At 34.9% G+C, this 21542-nt stretch overlaps 2 protein-coding genes across 3 annotated transcripts; one reads left to right on the top strand and one right to left on the bottom strand.

Annotated features, from left to right (window-relative positions):
* Positions 1 to 4049: 4049 nt before the first annotated feature.
* On the top strand, positions 4050 to 11965 carry LOC121241722 (E3 ubiquitin-protein ligase CHIP). Of its 2 annotated transcripts, none has more exons than XM_041139611.1 (8): positions 4050 to 4419; positions 4593 to 4664; positions 4851 to 4914; positions 10109 to 10180; positions 10858 to 10988; positions 11126 to 11279; positions 11429 to 11539; positions 11636 to 11965. In XM_041139611.1, the coding sequence occupies exons 1-8, from the start codon at positions 4361 to 4363 to the stop codon at positions 11759 to 11761; spliced, it is 789 nt and encodes a 262-aa protein (XP_040995545.1). In that variant the 5' UTR covers positions 4050 to 4360; the 3' UTR covers positions 11762 to 11965. The 2 variants fall into 2 exon arrangements, with proteins under 2 accessions (XP_040995545.1, XP_040995544.1); XM_041139610.1 differs by having other exon boundaries at positions 4053 to 4419; positions 4593 to 4660.
* Positions 11966 to 15198: 3233 nt separating this feature from the next.
* LOC121241196 (U-box domain-containing protein 9-like) lies at positions 15199 to 17661 on the bottom strand. Its single transcript, XM_041138872.1, has 2 exons — positions 17141 to 17661; positions 15199 to 16509 (listed from the first exon to the last, which is right to left on the bottom strand). The coding sequence occupies exons 1-2, from the start codon at positions 17426 to 17428 to the stop codon at positions 15424 to 15426; spliced, it is 1374 nt and encodes a 457-aa protein (XP_040994806.1). The 5' UTR covers positions 17429 to 17661; the 3' UTR covers positions 15199 to 15423.
* Between the last annotated feature and the right edge of the window lie 3881 nt (positions 17662 to 21542).

The following is a 21542-nucleotide window of genomic DNA, read 5'->3' as shown; positions in this document are numbered from 1 at the left end:
TATAATTTATTCTAGAGTAATGCTAGGTCAAAGTCTAAAGTGTGCAAGGTTTATACAGTCATTACAAAAAAAAAAAATAATCAATAAGTCTTGGCGCAATACGGAAATTAATGAAATGGGCGTGTTCATTTCTTGAGAAGGAGAGAGCGTTCAATGAAGCTTTGGGCAGGAGTCAATGTTTTTTTTACATTCAACTCGTTGGGCGGGAACCCATGAAATTGGGTGGCAGAGGACCAACACAACGCAACAGATTCCCCCTTTCTTTTTCATATTGATTGAATCACCAGACTTATTTAATGAGGCATTCTCCATTTTCAAATTCATTTTTTTATTTTTAGATCTGTATTCTACTTAGACCGATTCAAAGAAAACGGAGCAACAACGTCTACGTCTTAGAAGACTGCAAATAGCAAGCCTTTGAGCTCTTCAATGGAGGACTAGATGATCATCTTATCAAATGACCAACAATGCATCACTCAAGATTAGTCACCCATTCCGATAGCGAACCAGGGTAGGAAGAACAAAATTGTATATTTCAGCGTGAAACACATCAGACAATACCTTCTCGATTTATTTTTTTTATATTTTTATAATCGCAAAGAGTACAAAAGTCAATTGTTGTTTACTTCGAAGATCATAAAGGCATCCCTTGTTAGAGAGAAAATTCTAAAAGAAGAATCCATTAATATTTTCCAATGTTTCTGTTTCTCAAACAAATATCAATGAAGCTTTGTACACTACCCTCTGCAATATTTTCATGTCATTCAGATTCCCTCCCCCTTCTCCTAATCTAGCTAGCTTGTCTCATAAAAAGTCCATGAAACTTCCTACAAGACATTGATCTAACGTGTTGAGAGCCCGAGCTTCCTTTTCAGGCAGGCGAGGCGATCTAGAACTAGGTCATCATGTGGGCAATCGTTCACAATTTTGCTTTTCCTCGCCATGGAGTCACCATTTTGCTTGTCGTGGAGTCGAGGCGATTTGGAACTGCAAAAATGCACAATGAGATTCTTGGAGCGGTACTTCTATGTTTTCTCATTTTTTTAATTATATGACGTGACATCCTGCCACGTCAGAATGGTGACTTTGCAAGTGTCTGTACTAAAAAATAAATCCCACTAAGGCACTAATTTTTTTTTTTTTTTTTTATATTTTTTATGATGGGATTATAAAAATATTGTACGAGACTTGTATATTTAGTTTTATATGATGATACTTTTATATTTAGATATTTTTAAAATCTATGCTCTTTATTATAAGACCTAGAACAATCTTTAAAAAAAAAATCTGATGACATAATTTTTTTCATGTTAATTATATTAATAGTGTTTGATATGCCTTTTTTTTTTTTTTTAAACGAAATTCATTCATAGATCAAATAATAGAAGAAAAACATATCATGTCCCATAAACCAAATGAAAAACTGCTAATTACATCAATTCAAAGTCTATAAGCACGCTATTAGAAATAAAATCCGGATAAGAATGCCACCATTAACATGTATCTTCTATCCATTTAGCATGTTGAGCTAGTAGGTGTGCTGCCTCATTCCCTTGCCTTCCCATTTGAATGACATCAACCATCTGAAAACAGTGTAACAAATGCTGAATCTCCATTATCAAAGGTCCTTGAGATGTAAAATTTCTACCCTGAGAATTTATGGCTTCAACAATCATCAAAGAGTCCCCATCCAGTTGTAACTTTGTAAATCTCATGTGTAAAATCTCAAGTAACTCTCTTAATGCTGCTAAAGCTTCAATATCAACCACTGAAAAAATCTCCAACTTCCTTCCTACTTGAAGTAAACAAAACAGTCTCTTTATCATCTCTAAGGATTATCCCCACTCCAGCAGCTCCCATCTCCCTAAAGAGAGCTCCATCAAAATTGAGTTTTACATAGTTGATTGGTGGCGATTTCCATGACAAAACCCTTTCTTTTCTCACCACTTCTCTAGACTCCTTGATAAAATTAAAGCTAGCTGCATACTCAATACAATGATCAATACATACTTCAATGGATCCATTTATGGTCTCAAATAAGCTTTGATTTCTAAACTTCCACACACACCAATCAATTGTAATAAATAATGGAACCAAAGACATTATTTTCCATAAGATTCCACACTAATCCATCAAAGCATGTAGTAGTAGAGAATAAATAAAACAATTAGCTACAACGAGATAACCAAACTTTAGTTACCTTTGAGCACAAACACGAGGCATGAAGCTGATTCTCTATTTCAACATTGTAAATTCCACACACACCTTCTCTCAAAACACCCTGCTTCAACAGGTTTAACTTTGTGGGTAGACTATTTCGACTAGCCCATGCAGAATTCTTGACCTTTAGAGGAAGATCTAAATGCCACAATTTTTTCCAAAAGTTGAACACCTTCTAGACTCCAAACTTTCCATCTAATCAGATTCTGAATGAAGGCCCAACCCAAAATGATAACTAAAAATGCAAGGGAGTTTGTAAAATGGAAACTGCCAGGTTAGGGGAAAAACTTTTTGTATCAAATCACCATCACACTGCTTAGCTTGTGCATCAAATAACAAACTTACTGAAGTGTTGAAGGGAGTAAATTAGAGCATGGAACCCAAGAGGTTCCGCCCTAGTAGAAACCCATCGATCAGACCACACATTGATGCTCTCCCCACTCCCAAGTCTCCAATAACTCCCTTTTTTTTAAGATATCCTTTGTTGTACATAAACTCCTCCAAACATAAGAGGAATTAGCAAGGAAATCAAATTGTAAAAAAGAAGTATTTGGGAAATACCTTACTTTCAACACCTTTGTCACCAATGAATATGGATTTGTCATGATTCCCACCCTTGTTTTGCAGGAAGTGCATAATTAAATAGTTCCAAATCTTGAAATCTCATACCTCCATGCAATTTAGAATTATACAATTTATTCCAACTAAGCCAATGCATTTTACGTTCTGATTCTCTTTGACTCCACCAAAAACAAGCAAGCACATGTTTCAATTCTTTACACAACACTTTGGGCAGCTTGAAACAACTCATAGTAAAAGTAGGAAGAGCTTGGATCACAGCTTTAATCAATATCTCTCTACCCGCTTGCATTAACAATTTTTCTTTCCACTCCTGCAGTTTATTCCATATACTCCTTCAAGTTTTGAAAAGTTGCTGTTTTGGAGCGCCCCACAAAAGATGGTAATCTCAAATAACGATCATGTGCTTGAATAGAGACCACATGCCATATATCTTTTATAGCTTCCACTTTTACAAGATTCACATTTCTGCTTAGCAATAATTCAGTTTTTTTCAAGTTTAATTACTGTCTGGAAACCCCTTCATAAATTTGTAACAACCTCATAAGAGATTCGTTTTCAGCCATGATAACTTTGCAAAACAATAAACTATCATCAACGAAGAACAAATGGCTAATAACTGGTGCAACATTACATATTTTAATCTCTGTTATAACCCTCCTCTGCACGACATCCTGAATAAGAGCAGATGATCCTTCCACACACAAGACAAACAAGTAGGATGATAAAACATCTCCTTGCCGCATACCCAAGAGGGAACAAATGATGAGGAATGCACACCATTTATTAAAATCTGATAAGAAACTGAAGAGAAACATGACAAAAAAAATGTTCATAAATAGATTTAAAATAATTTTTTTATAATTTTATTGAAGAATAAGCAAAAAAACTATTAGGTTGGGTTTGGATAGACAGTTCAGATGAGATAAGATATTTTGAATGGTAGTTGAATAAAATATTGTTAGAATATATATTTTAGTATTATTTTTATTTTAGAATTTAAAAAAGTTAAATTATTTATTATATTTTTGTATAAAAATTTAAAAAAGTAGTAATGATTGAGATAAGATAAGATAAAATATGAAGATCGTGTATCCAAACTTAGCCTTAGATGCATCACAAGACGTATGAATGCAAATAATCCAATATAACGACAAAAATCTTTCAAAAAAAAAAAATTTACGACAAAAACACATATCCATGAATTACCTAATAATTAGTTAGAGGAGATGCATAGTTTCAAATTTCAATTGTTGTTTGTTTTGAGAGAGAGAGAGAGAGAGATAGAGAGAGGGGTCAATCCTTTATTCGAAGGGTCTTCTCTAAAGGTCGCTTTCTTCCCTTTCGCGTTACTTCTTCTGAATTCTCTGTAACCTTCGGAACGAGTTCCGTCTGTCTCTCTTCCTACCCAATTATATACGTTTATATACACTCCTATACAGTGTTCGGAAATCTCTGGAAACCGAGATTGCTGAGAGAGAGATACAGACAGAGACAGAGAGAAGAATGAGGGCAAGTGCGGCCTTCTCATCGGCCAAACAAGCGGAACAGTGTAGGCAAGATGGCAACTTGTACTTCAAGAAAGATCGTTTTGGAGCGGCCATCGATGCTTATACCGAGGTATAGTTCAAATGATGTGCGACTATTACCCATGGGTTTTGGTTTGGTTTGTTTATTCAATTCTTGGATTGGTGATCGATTTTGGAGTTTCTATGCATTTCCGTTTTCAATTTTTGTTCTTCATCTTATTTGTTTTCATTTTATTTTTCTGGGTGGTTGGGTCGGATTTGAAGGCGATTACGCTATGCCCTAAGGTTTCTGTGTATTGGACAAATCGTGCTTTGTGCCATCGAAAGCGGAAGTATGTACGGTCATTAACACTCTTCATTTTCTCCCTCTATCTCTGTGTTCTTCTCTTCATTTTCTCCCTCTATCTGTGTGTTCTTTTTTTTTTGGCTAATTTTTTTGTTTCCTTTTCTTTTTCTATTGAGTTATGTCTTTTAATTTGATTTTGGTCTGGATTCCACTGGGTGCTTGGTTTATTTCTGTAGTGATTGGCCAAAAGTCGAGGAGGACTGTCGGAGAGCTATTGAGCTTGACAACAATTCTCTCAAGGTTTGGAATTGTTTTCCTTTAACGACTTCATGACTTGTATTTTAACTTGTCGCGTTGTTTCTTCTCTCTTGATAGATGTCAATCATAATTGACCGTTGACTATGAAAAGTCAAATGTAAAGAGGAAAGTGTTATAGCCAACCGGGTCAATCGCCCATTCATGATATTTTCTCTATAGGTGCTTTGGTTATGTTTGTTGATAGTTGAATGTGCTGCCAATGTAGACTTATATTTAGAAAGAGCGGTTTAAGTTGTGTTGGGAAATTCATTTGGAGCTTAGATTATGCGTCAATTATCGTCCAGTGTACTTTTTACTTATATAAAAAAAGATTGTGCGTCAATTATTCTGAGATGTTGTAAGTAGTTATATCAACTTATATATGATTCACAATAAAGTTTAGAACTATTAGTTTTGAGAGGATGCCTTCCAAATTATCTCTTAGTAGGTTTTTGAAAAGGTTAATCAACAAATTTTCCAAAATTTTAAGCTGATTGAAAGATGCGAGTTTAAGCTTTTAATTAATATTCTAGAGAGCTCCTGACATATGGATTCACTTCACCCTATATATTTGGTCCCACTTGTGGATTAGAATCAATAGATCAGATCTTTTTTTCCCAACACTAACAGTTAGTCATATGATGAGTACCACATAGTCATCTACATTCTTCGGCACCTTATATTTTTCTGTTGGATTTTCAAATCTTAGGTTTATATAAACATATATGATGTTTATCATGGCTTCAGCTAGCAGTTCTTTTATTTATTATGATCATCCATTTGGGTAAATGGGGGCCTTGGTTTTCAAACATTCGACAGTGCTGTATCCATGCTTGGATTGCTACTTCACTTCCTCTTGTTTGTTTCTCATGCTCTTTCAACTTCAGAAACCTGAGTTATATCTCATATATACAAATGGGAGCTTCCTTCTCATCTTGTAAAAGCATGTGTGCGTGCATGTTTCAGCATGTGTGCAAGGATGATAGGGTCATGTTCTTTGTCTGTGATCCTGGAATTGCTTTTCCCTTCTTGTTACAATTGATAGTATCATGATTCAGAGGCATTTCGAGGATCTGTGTGCACACAAATTCATGCTTGTGTTTTTGGAGCTCATTTGCCCTATCAAAAGGATGCTAAGATCATGTGTAATTGTGTCTCTTTGCGTGTCTGACAATGCAGAGCGATGTTGTGGATGATTTTCATGGTTTGCTCACCTTCCCTCCCCCATGGGCAATTGTGTGCTTGCATAAAGGATGATGCACTTCATGTCATGAAAAGATGTTAGCATCATGATATGGAGTATTGGGATGGGTTTTGCATGTGGAGGTTTTGCAATTTTTCTTTTCCTGTTGTAAAGAACAGTAGGATCATGCTGGAGGATGATCATATCATCCTATGGAGGAGGCCTCATGGCTAATATGTGAGTGAGTGTGTTTGTTTGTGTCTGTGTCTCTATGCATGAATGAACTTAAAGTTTAAGATCCTTTCATGCTCTCGTAAAAGAATTGTAGCATCATGCTATGTGGTATGGTACCGTAGCTTTTACACACATGTAACATTTCTGGACTTTTGGGGTCATGTTACCTTATGTAACCGAGTTAGGATAATTCTGTGGAAGAGGACACTTATGGGTTTTATGTGCAAGTGCATGTGTGAGGAGGTATTTTTCCCTCTCTTTGAGAATGTTAAGATCATAATAAGGGGAGAGTTTGTCTTGAACTTTTTGTAATGCCTTAATTATGGAATTACACTATTTGCAGGCTCAATTTCCGTTCTTTTTTTTGGCCTTTTTAGACATGGGTGTAGACTAGATGTTCTGATTGGGGTTACTTTTTGCATCATTAGAAACAAGGGGTTCTTAATAATATAAGCATATTATGGTGGAGAAAGAATCTGAAATGTAAAGTTATTTCTTGTTTCTGATGAAGAATCTAGGCATCTCATTGTCTTCTTATGACTCTCCTAAGAAACAGCAAAGGGCTCTCTATATAGCTTGAACATAGTGAGTTGGAAAAGAATCAATTCAAACCATTGTGCTGGTGGAGAATCTCTTCAACTTTTCTCCTCCTTTTCAGGTTAGAAGCAATATAAAAATTGACGGATGGCTTTTCTATGGCTTTCTTTCAAGAGTGTTGGGATATAGTGAAAATGCAGATTTTCCATGCTTTTCATTCTAATCTTAGCTTTGAGAAGTCATTAAACGCTACTTTCATTGCACTCATCCCAAAGATAGTTGGCACCCATGAGTTGAAAGACTTCCGGCCTATTAGCTTGGTAGGTGGGATCTACAAAATCATTTCAAAGGTATTAGCTAATTGTATGAGTTTGGTGATGGACACACTCATTTCCAAACCTCAAAATGCTTTCATTCGGGGTTGGCAAATTTTAGATTCAGTTTTGATAGTAAATGAGTGTTTGGACAACCGGTTAAGAGAAGGCTTTCTGGGGGTTCTTTGCAAGCTAGACATGGAAAAGGCTTATGACCATGTGTGTTGGGACTTTCTTTTCTATATACTTAGAAGATGTGGCTTTGGGGATAGGTGGTACGAATGGATTAAACATTGTGTTTCTACCATTCGGTTCTCGGTATTAGTCAATGGAAAATCTTGTGGTTTTTTTCAGACTTCGAGGGGTTTGCATCAAGGGGATCCGTTATCACCTTTCCTTTTTCTTATAGTGATGGAGGCTTTTAGCCTCATGGTGGAGGCTGTGGTAAGGGGGGGATCTTGCAGGTTTTTTGGTGGGAAACAATAATAATGGTGTCAGCTCCATCTCCCACTTACTTTTTGTAGATGATACACTCATCTTTTGTTATGCCGTTAGTGAAAAGATTCAAACTCTAAGGGCAGTTCTGTTATGCTTTGAAGCGGTGAGGGATGTGAGTAATATTGCTTCTCTAGCAGAGTCGTTGGGTTGTGAAATTGTCTCTCTTCCTATGAAATAGCTTGGACTTCCTTTGGGGGCGTCATTCAAAACAAAGAACATTTGGGATGGGGTGGTAGAGAAGATTGAGAAAAGACTATCGGGGTGGAAGCTGCTATGTCTATCAAAAGAGGGGAGATTAACTCTTATCAAAAGTACCCTCTCCAACCTCCCCACTTACTATCTTTCTTTATTCCCATTACCGGTGTGTGTGGCAAACCGGATTGAAAAGTTGTTTAGAGCATTCTTGTGGGGTGGCATGAGGGAGGAAACTAAATTTTACCTTGTAAGTTGGCCAAGGGTGAATTGTCCAATTGCGAATGGTGGGCTAGGGGTGCGAAATTTGAGTACTTTTAACAAGGCACTCCTAGGGAAGTGGTTGTGGAGGTATCAAATGGAAGAGAACTCGTTGTGGAGAGCGATTATTGATCACAAGTATGGTAGTGTATGGGGGAGATGGTGCTCTAAGGAGGATAGGGGGGTCTTATGGAGTAAGTTTATGGTTTATTAGAAAGGGGTGGAACACTTTTGAAAAACATATTAAGTTTGAGGTGGGTGATGGAGCAAGAACCCGCTTTTGGTTCGATGCTTGGAGTGGGGAGAGCCCTCTTTACATTGCATTTCTAGTTGTTTTTAATTTGGCAGAAAATCAGCAAGCTGCAGTTTCAGATTTGTTGTGTCGTGCAAATGGGATGGTAACCTGGAATGTCATTTTTACTAGAAATGCTCAAGATTGGGAACTTGAAGAAATGGCAGATTTTTATAGCTACCTGTATTTAGCAAAGTTAGGAGGTAATGGAGGTGATCGTATGTTGTGGATACACATGGGGGGGAAAATGTTTACTGTCAAATCTTTTTATAAGGCTTTGACAATTCAACAGCCCACGTTCTTTCCATAGAAGAGCATTTGGAAGGTTTTAATGCCGTCTAAAAGTGCGTTTTTTACTTGGACAGCTGCACTTGGGAAGATATTGACGGTTGATAGATAACCTAAGGAAGCGGGGTATGGTGGTCACGGAATGGTGCTACATGTGTAAAAGGAATGGAGAATCGATAGATCACTTGTTTCTACATTGTGAGGTGGCTGGGGACTTATGGGCTGGTATTCTCAATAGAGCTGGGCTGAGCTGGGTAATGCCTAAGAGTGTGTTGGAACTACTAGTGTGCTGGAACAGAAGGCACAATAGCACTCAACTGGCAGCAGTGTGGCGAATGATACCTTTGTGCTTAATGTGGTGTTTATGGTCCGAAAGGAATGATAGGTGTTTCAACAACAAGGAGCGTGCAGTGGGGAAAATCTGGAATTTGTATTCACTCTTTTACAGTGGTTTTCTGCTATTGTACTGAAGGGTGGGAATGTCCATGGGTTTCTATCTTCTTTTCAGCTCAATAGAATGTAATTAGGTGTCTCACTTTGTATACTTCCTGTGTACTTGGGCATTATCTAGTTTCAGTCTCTTCAATAAAGATTCTTACTTATCAAAAAAAAAAAAGAATATAAGAAATTCCTTATTTTCTACTGATGATGATTGGTATGAGAGACAAGAAGGGGCTGTTGCTGACTAAGGATCTAGGCATCTCATAATCTTTTTCTTTTTATGGCTCTTATAATAGACGAGGGCTCTCTTTATAGTGTGAAGGTATTGAGCCAGGGAAAGAACAAATTGAAAACATTTTGATGGTGGAGATTCTCTGCAACTCTTCTTATTTTGCAAGGTGTGGAAAGTTGTTGGTAGCAGTGTAATCCTGATGATAAGATTGTAAATATATTACCACAAGCATTGACTGCGCAGACCATCTAATGTCATTGCTATGTGCTTTTTTAGTTTATTGTTAGTATTAAGATATTTTATCTTGATTGAGGGCTCGTTTAAACACTTAGAATATCTCGGAATATCTGTGAATGGTAGTGAAATGGTTTGTGAATAGTATAAGAGTTGAATAAAAAGTTGTTTTATTGAGTTTTGGGAAATGATAGAGAAAAAGATGAATAAAAATATTATGAAGTTTAAATATTGTTTGAATATAATTTTTTAATATTATTTTTGTTTTGAAATTCGAAAAAGTTATATTGTTTTTTATATTTTGTTTGAAAGTTTGGGAAAGTTGTAATAATTAGGTAATGATTAGATGAAAAAGTTGGAGATTTGAAATTGAAAAGTGTTTTGTGTTTGAGTGATGTTTCGTAAGGAAATATCTGAGAATACCTTGTTACACAAACAAGGCCTCGTCTTTATGATCTCAGAGAGGTCATTGACAATTTGCTAAATCACAGGCTCATTATATGTTGGGACTTGCATTACTACAGAGACAAGAATTTGTTGAAGGAATCAAAGAGCTGCAGAAGGTATGAAGTACTTTGTGTCCTTTATTTGTTTTTTTATAAGTAAACGATTATATTGATATGAATAGGCATAGCCCAAGTACACAAGATGGTATACAAAAGGTAACACGTATACAAAACGATTACTGTGTCCTTTTTCGCTCTTGAATATTTGTATTTGCATTTGCCATTGGCCTGACAATTTTTCTCTATTGGTAAGCATTGGGTGAACTTTTTTACCATGTTTTTATGCAAACATTTTACTTCTCATTTAACTGTGGATTCATAGACCAGATACATCTCGTTCCCCAATTCTATGCTTGTTACCATTCTTGTTTAAGCTTGTTGCATACAAAGTTGTCACTGCAACTAATGTGCCTGATGAATTGGAGGTCGATCATTTGTTCCCTCTTCTTCCTAACTAGGTGTCTTCTCTTGTATACCTCATGTGTACTTGGACCTTGCCTAGAATGCTATTAATAAAATTCTTACTCTTCAAGGAAAAAAAAAAAAGTATTGGAGGTTGGCTGTATTAGTGGATGTATGTACTAGTTGGGTTTGTTGCCCGTAAAGCAGGTGACAGATGACGGTGTGGGTGAGATTCAAATATGTCTAAAGCTGTTCTCTTTTTTGGAATCAATATGTGCATGAAATTTGCAAACATCATAATTTATTGGGATCTAATAAATTCACCTGTATAGGCTTTGGATCTTGGAAGAGCCAACCCTGAGAGCTACATGGTGGAGGTGATCTGGCAGGAAATAGCCAAAGCAAAATACGTAGAGTGGGAGAATGCATCTTCAAAGCGTTCGTGGGAATTGCAAAACTTAAAGTATGTTGTCCCAGTGAGTTTCACCTATGAAGTTGGAAAGCTACCCGTAAAAAAAAATTGAAGTTGGAAAGGGTGGCTCTTTTTTTATTTTATTTTTTTGCTGTTTTTAATACACAAAATTGCTGTTTTGGTCTCAGAGAGGCTTGTGAAGCTGCACTTAAAGAAAAACATTTTCTTGATGATTCTCAAACAGAAGGTTTCGTGGATGAATTTGATACCTCTCACTTGGAACAATTAGAGGTTTTAAGAAGAGTGTTTAGAGAAGCTGCAGAAGCTGACACGCCGACAGAGGTGAGGACTTGGGAACCTTCTCTAATAGTATTTCATTTTTTTCTGATTATTTGTTACTTAATTATGTGGTGGGAACCTTTTTTGTCCCCTCTCTCTCTCTCTCTCTCTCTCTGTGGGCTTTGTGGTGGGAACTCTGATTGCGTACATAGGTGCCAGACTATCTATGTTGTAAAATAACGCTTGATATTTTGCGTGATCCTGTCATCACTCCAAGTGGGGTTACATACGAGAAAGCAGTGATTCTTGAACATCTTCAGAAGGTGATTTTTGCTTTTAGCTGTATTGTGTCAGTATAGAGTTCTTGGATATACTTTCCTCCATCCGCGCTGATATCATCGTACTTATACTCAATTCAGGTGGGCAAGTTTGATCCAATCACTCGTGAACCACTTAATCAATCCCAGCTGATACCAAACTTGGCCATAAAGGAAGCAGTGCAGGCATTTCTAGATAAACACGGATGGGCCTACAAGATGGACTGAAAATTGAACTTAATCAGAGAATTCATAGAATTGATAGTTGTGCACAATAGGTGGGAACCCTGTTGAGTTCTTGCTGCAGTATCAGTATGGGATGGGTGGAGTCTCTGATTTTAGGCGTTTTGTATGCATAATTTTTTTTTTGTTTTGGACAAGTAAAACATTATATTGACATGAATAGGCATAGCTCAAGTACACAAGATTGTATACAAAAGGTAACACTTATTTAGGAAGAGGAAATCGAAACTAGAAAATCATGAAAATTAAGGCCACAAAAATCCATAGTTGTGGCCCCTAGAAAAAGAGTCTTGACAAAAAATAATCTAAGTTCTTCCAAAGAACACTGTCTTCAAACGTCCGTTTATTTCACTTCTTCCATAGGCATCACAAAATACATATTGGAACTATTTTTCATGCCATTGAGATTTGTGGGAGACCTAGTAAATTGGTCTACTTGGCCATGAGCTCAATCACTATGGCAGGCATCACCCATCACCCAAGCAAGATTTAACATGTTGAACACTTCATTCTATGAATCCATAATATTCTAGCGACCTCACAATGCAACATCAAGTGATCCACAGTTTTACTATTTTTCCTACACATGTAACACTATTCTACTATGATCACCCTTCATTTTCTTAAGTTGTCCGAAGTCAAGATCTTACCCAATGTTGCCCATGCAAAAAAAATATCACTTTAGGAGGTGTCTTATTTTGCCAAATTCTTCTCCATAGAAATTTAGGAGTAGTTTGGATTCAGAGATGGGTTGAGATGGTTTGTGAATAATAGAATAAAAGTTGAATTATTTATTATATTTTGTGTGAAAATTTGAAAAAATTATTTTGGGATTTGAAAAAGTTGAATTGTTTATTATATTTTGTATAAAAATTTGAAAAAATTGTAATGGTGAAATAAGATGAGTTGAAGTGGATTTTGAATGCGAACAAGGCCTCAGTGTTCTGTAGTTGTGTGAGGGTCTTATAAAAAAGAGCGAACTGAGAATATACCGCTACCGGTGGGTATCCACCATATCGTGTCAACGCCTTGTGTTCTCAGTATAACTGTGTATAGAAGACCAAAAAACTCCTCAATGTTGCAAACTTCTCAATCTTGAGCCACCCCGGTAAAATTCACGTTCCATTAGACTAGGTCCCCAGAGAACTTCATACAATCAACCACTGATGCATCTTTCTCACATGCAATTCTAAAATTTGAAGGGAAAGAATCCTTTACAGCATGATTTCCACACAACCGGTCAGTCCAAAATTTTATTCTAAACCCATTATTCAACACCAGCTAGTGTGCCTAACAAAAATCCCCCATCCTCTAGTGTGTTTCTAAATTCCAACTCCATAAGCCCCATGAACTTCTCTAGTGCACCACCCCCCGATATACCTCCATATTTAAGATCAATCACCGACTTCTATAAAGCCTCCAGTTCCATGAAGTATCTCCACATCCACTTTCCAAGTAAGGCTCAATTGAAAGTTTTCAATTTTCTGATACCCAACCGACTATGAGAGACGGGAGAGCAAATCTTATCCCACTTGACTAGGTGAAACTTGAATTCATCTCCACTTATCATTATCTCTGTCCCTCTGCATTGTCTTGAATGTATGAATAATGATGCCCTGATTTTTCAGTCATTTGAGGTCCCACTCCCTTTGAATTGTATACTATCATAACCACCCGGTCATTAGCTTGTACCAGAATGTTTACCCGACCCTAGTGATAATAGAAAAGGAAAAATGGAACACTAGCTCGGCTTATTTGATTGCTTCCAAGGCTGGAGTGTTTTTGGAAAAAGGACATTTCAAATAAATGCTAGAAATTAGAATGCCAACCGCACCAAGCTCAGGTAGCAGAAGCTCTGTTTATGGAGGAAAGCTACAATGTAGCCAGTGCATATGGAATTAGATCATATTCATATTCGGGACCTGTTTTTTGACTTTTCAAAGAGTTTTGATTTGATTTTTAAGTGAATATTTTAGATCCTATCCTTTCTTATATGTGAGCCACCAAACACTATTTTACCAACAATTAAAAAAAAAAAAAAAAAAAAAAAAAAAAAAAAAAGAAAAAGAAAAAAAAAAAAAAGAAGAAGGTTTGATCAATTTTTAAAATATAATCCACTTCAAAACTCAAACCAACCTAATTATTATTTGTTGTACACTGAATACATTAGAATGATGCTGGATTTGTTTAGCTAATGCCACATACTTTTATGTAAAATCAATATAATTGTAAAGTATATATCAATAAGTTTGAGGATTTTTTATTTTTTTATTTTCAAAAGTTTTAGAATAAATTTTCACTTTTAATAACGCTTTCTTTTATTTTCTTTATATCTAATTTAGAATAAAGTGGATAACACTTTTTTTCTCGCATCCCCCCATTGGGAATATTATCATGAAAGTTTCATATCTCTTGCATCTTTTCCATGATTGTCTGGTCTTCCCCCTTCCTCCGGGCGTTAATTGGGCTGTCACTTTGCATGAACTATTATTTTATTTGTGGGTTTCAATAAAAATAAAATAAAATCACATAACTTTTTCAGCTCCATGAAACATGAGTTGCTGCACTTGTGAAATCTTTAGCTCTCCCACCGACCTTCACCATGTTTGACTCTTTCGGTTAGAAAATGGAACCCAATCCAAATAAAAGATTACTTATCACGTAATCGATTCCCTCTCCCTTTCATCCTTTTTTATTTTTTGGTCTCTCATCTCGAACCACCTTTATTTTTTTATCTTATTCTTTACCGACAATTTGGTCACCCTCATTATATCAAATCATCGATCACCACTAGCTTCGTCTGTTTTTACAGATGAGATAAGATGAGTTGAGATTAAAATTAAAAGTTAAATAAAATATTATTATAATATCTTTTTTTAATATTATTTTTATTTTGAGATTTGAAAAAATTGAATTGTTTATTTTTTTGTATAAAAATTTAAAAAAGTTGTAATGATTAGATTAGATGAGATGAATTATGAGGAGTTGTGAAAACAAACGAAACTCTTCTTAAAAAAAATAGTTTTAAAGTACAGAAATGGGGTGGATTATTATTCTAATCCCACTATTATTACTTTTGCACCTCTCTATAATCTATGCCACAGAAATGGAACTTCATCACATGTATGGAGGGTCTCAATCTGTCTGTGTGAGAGAGAAACGGACTGAAGACGCAACAATGGAGGTGGGGGGGAAAGGAATCTCTTCTCTAACATCAATTATTTTGATAAAGGATGAATGAGGGAAAAAGACTCCTCCCAAGTGATGAATCAAACGTTTATTCTTGGACAATCTTGTTAAGTATTATTCACTTTTTTCTATGGCGGGGATGGGGATTCAAACATCTATCAGATGAACCATTTGCATTCACCACAAAAAGGCAAGACAAGACAAAACACTACAAAACAAAAGAAAAGACGACCTTAAAAATAAAACTTCTTTTGTATTGATTCACAGAAATGACAAGACTCACAGTACTACCTCATCAACTTGAAACCTGAAACTCCAGAGAAAACGAGAATGTACAAAAGGGTAATAGAGAATGACCACACATGAAGCCTGGGGGCTGCATTAGAGACCATGAGCTCTGGAAATAGATGCAGAATTTACAGAGTATTGTGTTCTGCGATGCTGCACTGGCTAACTCATCACGAAGTATGCACGACATTGACAATCCTATTCAGTCTCTCAAGAATGCCGCAAGCCTTCCTCTTGGCTCTTGAAGTTCCATTCTCAGCAAGCTCAGAGATCGTTCCGTGGGCATTCTCCTCTTCCCTCATTTCTTTCCACTTCGTTCGATCATTCAAACAGATGCTGTGGAGGATGGCAATGCAATTCTCCTTGTTTCGTCCACAAGTGCTCGCTCTAATTATGCTAAGCAAGCAAGGAACAGCTCCAAGTTCCCCCATTTCTTCAATGGCCTTCTGATGGCTTGAGAGCATTGCAAGGATAGCCAACAACTCATCTACATGCATACGGTCCGTGATCTTCTTCAGAATCACTCTCACTGCACCATCCCGCACAGCTTTTGCCTTGTTCTCGTTGATCATGCATAGGGTAAAGATTGCTGAAGCAACATCTTTCATAGCAAGTGGATGCCCTTCTTCTAATAGGTCGATGAGTGGTTTCAGAGCACCTGATTTACCAATAAGTGCCTTGTTTGAATCAAGGGCGGACAACGTGAAAAGGGCAGCAGCAGCATTGGTCCTTGTGTCAATGGTTCCCGACCTCAACGCTTCCATAAGTAGAGGAATTACCATTGGGGTTTCGGCAACAAGCTTTTTGTTGCTTTCATGGATTGAGAGATTCAAGAGTGTTGTGATCACGTCTTCTTGGAGATCTGGGTGAATACCATTTTGAGGCCCGCTCTCAGAAAGTGGATTGAGCAATTGGGGAATGGCATCTAAAGACTCACCAAAGAGTGCCCGGAAGGAGGGCATCCTCTTTGTCAACAGCCGAAGCTCCCTGGCTGATTGTTTTTGTTCAGAAAGTGTCAACGACATCTTCTCCAGCAAAGAAAGAAAATGTTCACGATCTGCTTCTGTCATTCCTTCTTCATTAATTTGGTAAACAGGATCCGACAATTCAATCCCCCGGCTCTTGCACCATTGTGATATCATTCCTCGTACCAAGTGATTCGGAGTAAGTATTGTGTGTGAGAGAATTTGTTGGGTAACAGGGCATGTCTGATTGCCAGCTTTTAGCCATTTCTGAATGAAGGGCCTATCATATGTCTGCACAATGCATACAATGTCAGATAACCAAAATTTTAACACATTGGATCGTGATAAAGACTCCTAGAATAATGTCACTAATTTTGAGTTTGTACACCGATATCGGCACCTTCAGTTTCTCAATCAGATTCATCATTCTGAGATGTTTCTTTTTTAAAAAAACTCAAAAATTAAACATAGTAGGATAACAATACAGATAGGGTTCCGGAAGTTAAAGTTCTTTAGGCATCAAACCAGGGCTATTTCGTGGTCCAAGTTTTTCGGCGAAAGTAAATACAACAAAAGTACTTCCATTGTTGTAATCCCAACAACCACTTAAAAAAGAAATTTCTAGGAGTACTTTCTCGGCCACCAAACACAGAAAAACTGAAGAAAAAGTCAACACAAGGAATCCAAAATGAGAAACCTATAAAAAAGTGTGCCGACTGAAAAAAAATGAAAAACAGAGGAAAAGAAAAGAATACTGGTTGTTAAATTTATCTCTTTGTTTCAATTTGGCTTGCCAATAATTCAAGACCCGAAATTTGAAAATAAAATCCAACACTGGAAGTTTATTTAATTTTCTCACATTTTTTTCTCATAAAACAAACAGAGCAAATAATATTCCATCCAAATTCTGATGCATACCCACCTGACCAGTGGCCACAATAACAGGATCTGTCATAAACTCCTTGGACAAGGGGCACCGAAACTCATCGGGACAGGCCAGCGTCTCGAGGAGCTTAAGCGAGGGCGACCGCTTCCCCGTCAGCTTCAATTCCTTCAAAGCACAAAGCTTCTCCTTAGCCCGATCAATGGTTTCGTTGCTGTAATCCTCAACGTCTAGAATTTCCCGCACCAGTCTCTTCAGCTCTTTCTTCAACTCAGTGGCCTTTGCCATCACCGACGGATCAGATTCAAAAACACCCGTCTTAGCCATCCGATCACAAGAACCCAGAGCCGCCGGCCGAAAGTCAATATCCCTCACATTGAAAGCTTTCCCAGAAAGGCGATGCGAAGCAGAGAAATGAGTATGGAAACGGGAATGCTCTGTTCCATTCTCTCCTGTTCTGAACGTTTCGTCTCTCTCTCTCTAAAGGGTCTCCAGTTTGTGTGCTTGCATTCTCAGTAATTTGTTCTCTTCGATCCTAAAACGGGTTTTTGAGGTTTCCTTTCCCCCACACAGTTCCTTTCCTATTTATCCTTCCATTTCCACTTTGACATTTATTTTCTTGGTATAACATTGCCACGTCAGACATGCATGAACAAACTTTAATTAATACCATATTTTAATTATTATTTTACACCCACCCATTAATTACCTTTTGATTTGCTTTGCGTCCCAAAAAGCGTTTTTACATATTTAAGACTTATACTTAACATTATTATTAATTTAATAATATTTATTTTTTAAAAAAATATAGACTTTCTATGAGAACAACTAATCATTTTAAAAGTTACTCGCGACATACATTCAATTTAAATCCGTGAATGATTTATAAGGGTTTTTTTTATTGAAAATGAATCCTAATGATTTACTGGATATGATGAGATGGCGTGGGCAAGTGTTGAAATGATAAATATGAATATGATGATAAATTGGACAAAACCATAGACTCACGAACATGATGATTAATCTTTACAATGGATTTTACTAGTTACCAAGTAGGTGTAAATGCATTATTAGTTATAAAAGGATTTTAAAATATATGTTTTTGAGTTTTACTTTTTCACTGAATATATCATATTAGAAAAATTATATTCTCAAACTGGTACATAGATTTTACTTAATAAAATATTTACATATCATAATTTGATTTAATATATAAATTTTAAAATTTAAATCTTACAAATCAAGTCTTATTGTTTAAGTTATGTAAATAATATGTTTTACAAACCGACTTAAGAATAAAATAATTCTATTAAAAATAAATAGATGAAATTGACTGATTAAAATGAAACGTTTATTTTCTTTATAAATACATTTAGTGACAAATAACGGGATAGAAGTCTATATCAGTTGATATGGTAGCCTCGTATCAAATATGCTAGTTTATAAATAAATATTTTCTTTAAAATTTATTTCAAATCTAAAAATTCAGAAATAAAGACGTAGAGTAAGTAATAAAATACTTATTAAAGCTTTTTAAATAAATATAAGCAAATTTTAATAATCTCTTTAAACATTCTATTTTTTAAGAGTGTAGTGTGATGAAAGGAGCATTTTAAAAGTGTTACAACTATAAAGAAATTTCATAAAAATAAATTTATAAATTGACATAATTTGATGTGATATATTAGATTGTAACACTACTTTTATTATAAATTAAATCTAACGTATCATATAAAGTCGTGTTAGTTTATGAACTTATTTTTATGAAATCTTTTTGTAGCTGCAACATTTAGGATACTACTACTCTGCCATCCAGGTTTGACATATGGGTGTGCCTCCTACTGCAAATTACATTTTTGTTCCTTTTTCTTTCAAATATTTTTAAATATTTTAAAAAATATATCAATACATTAATAGTTATTTTTTTAATTAATAAATAAAAAAATAAACTACGATATAATATCATTTTACAAACATTTTTGTTAGTATTTATAGGCTCAACACAATCACGGAATCTAATGGCCGAAACAGCTGGCATAACGCGTGGGCAAAACTTGTTCCTTACTCACACAGTTGTGTGAGACAGAGAGGGTTGAGTTTCCCAACTTATTTATTATAAATAAATAAAAAAATGTGCATATTAAATGAAATCACACAATTTAAGAGGTGGCATTGAAATGTAGGACATGTGTCCTTTGGGAAACTTTAGAAAAGTCATTATCTGGATCTGTAGGATGCGTTACATCTCATAAAGCCATGCATGCAGATGCAAGCAAATAACTCCATGTTTTATAACTATTTTCATCATCCATTGTTATTATTATTGATAATTATATTTTACTATATTTAATAAATATTTTTGGAAAACGTTGATAGAGAAATTTGATTGGTTCGCTAAAGTATTATTCTCAATGTATTCATGCTAAGTATATTTTTTCAAATTATACACTATTTTAATAAAAAAAATTATATTATCAAGTCAGTATATATAGCACATCTAATAAAGTGTTTAAACAGAATATAATTTAAAAAATAAATTTTAAAATTTGAATCTTACAAATAAAATCTTATCATTTAAGTTATATAAATCATGATATGGTTTGTGCACCGACTTGAGAATATAATATCTCTTCAACAAAACCAAAGAATTGAAATATATATATATATATATACTAACAAGTATATTAGTATCGCATTTTCCTATAATTTGAATAGAGATAAATACTTGCCGTATTAGAAGGTTTTACACGTGGCATAGAAAAACTGTTATATGTTTATTAAAATATTTTTGGGATTGAAAAAAACTATGGAAAAATAAAATGTTGCAAACGTTTCATTCAAGAGATCGAAGTCTCATCAAACGTTACATGAAGTCAAAGCAGCTACTGTTAAACGAGATCAGTTCTACACCCACCAAAACAGCTTTTTTTCCAACTTTTATAGTTGAGAGGGGGTATTCCATCTTTTAATAATCTCTGGTTGCTGAGTACTGTACATGAGTAGCTAGGCAGTGTGGTGCACTGGCCATTGCCCAAAAGTGCCTTGTTACCAAACATATTTGTGGAATTAAGACAACTAAGTGAAAAATAATTAAGATTTAAACATAAGAAGTAGAAGTTTCCACAAACTTTCTTTGGCAAACTTTTCATCTCCTATCATTTAATTATTACAATTTTTTAAAATTTTTATATAAAATAAAATAAATAATTCAATTTTTTTTAAATCTCAAAATAAAAATAATATTAAAAAAATATATGCTAACAATATTTTATTTAATTTTTAATTATAATTTCAACTCATCTGCAAAAACAAATAAGATTAAGGTATCGTTTGGATTCGAATATGAGTTGAGATGAGTTGAAATGGGTTGTGAATAATAGTGAGATGAGTTGTGAATAGTAGTGAGATTTATAAGTTAAAGTTGATGAATAATAATGAATAACAGTGAGATGAGTTGAAATGAGTTGAGATGACTTGCAAATACAAATCGGGCCTTATAATTTACCAATGCTGATCTTATATTGACAAGTACTGAGTTCTGCATTCCAAAGATTGAAGATTAGGCCTCGTTTGGATATTGAGATGAAATGAGAAATTTGTGAATAATAATAAGAAAATTTATGAATAATAGCGAAATGATTTGAGTTAAAATTTTTATAGAATTTTGAGAAAAGAGAAAAAAAATTTAATAAAAATATTAAAATATTATTAAAATATAAGTTTTAATATAATTTTTGTTTTGAGATTTAAAAATTTTGAATTATTTTTATATTTTAGTCATAAGTTTAAGAAAGTTATAATGATTAGATAAAAAAATTAAAAATTAAAAATTAAAAATAGTTTATATTTGTGGTGTTTGAATGTTGAGATGAGATTGGATGAGATCATATCATATCAAATCAAATGAGACTGTCTTGCAATCCAAACCGGATCTTAATTTTTATGCTTGCTAAACGAATAATACATGCATATTATAAAGTCATGATTATGTCGTTATGATCAGTTATTTAACTGCTGATGTGATACGCTTTAAGTGGCTTTATATGTTAAATACGTACAAATTTATCACATCAATAAATATAGTTGGGATAACAAAATTAGGATAAAAGGCCTTTCAATTATTGGATGTTATAATTAAGTGCATGATATATGTGGGGATAATGCATGCATGCCTATTACCTACATGTGCATGGAGAGAGAAGAAAAATGTCTATCTTCGGTCCCCAACAAATTGAGATCGTCCAAAGTATCCCATTTTAATTGTATGCAAAACAACAAATACAAAGGAATCACTCATTAAAAAAAATCTATAAAATAACAAAAAAAAAAAAACCTATGAAATCATATATATTAATCCTTTTTATTTGTGTCCCAACACATTTAATCATTAGAAGACCTCATTGTGATCATGAACAATATAGAATCTATTTGGTTGTCTTTT

Source organism: Juglans microcarpa x Juglans regia, chromosome 7S (assembly GCF_004785595.1).
Source record: "Juglans microcarpa x Juglans regia isolate MS1-56 chromosome 7S, Jm3101_v1.0, whole genome shotgun sequence".
In the NCBI taxonomy this organism is placed as follows: Eukaryota; Viridiplantae; Streptophyta; class Magnoliopsida; order Fagales; family Juglandaceae; genus Juglans; species Juglans microcarpa x Juglans regia.
Note: the sequence above shows the minus strand (reverse complement) of the source record. Positions and strands in the feature narration are given on the sequence as shown.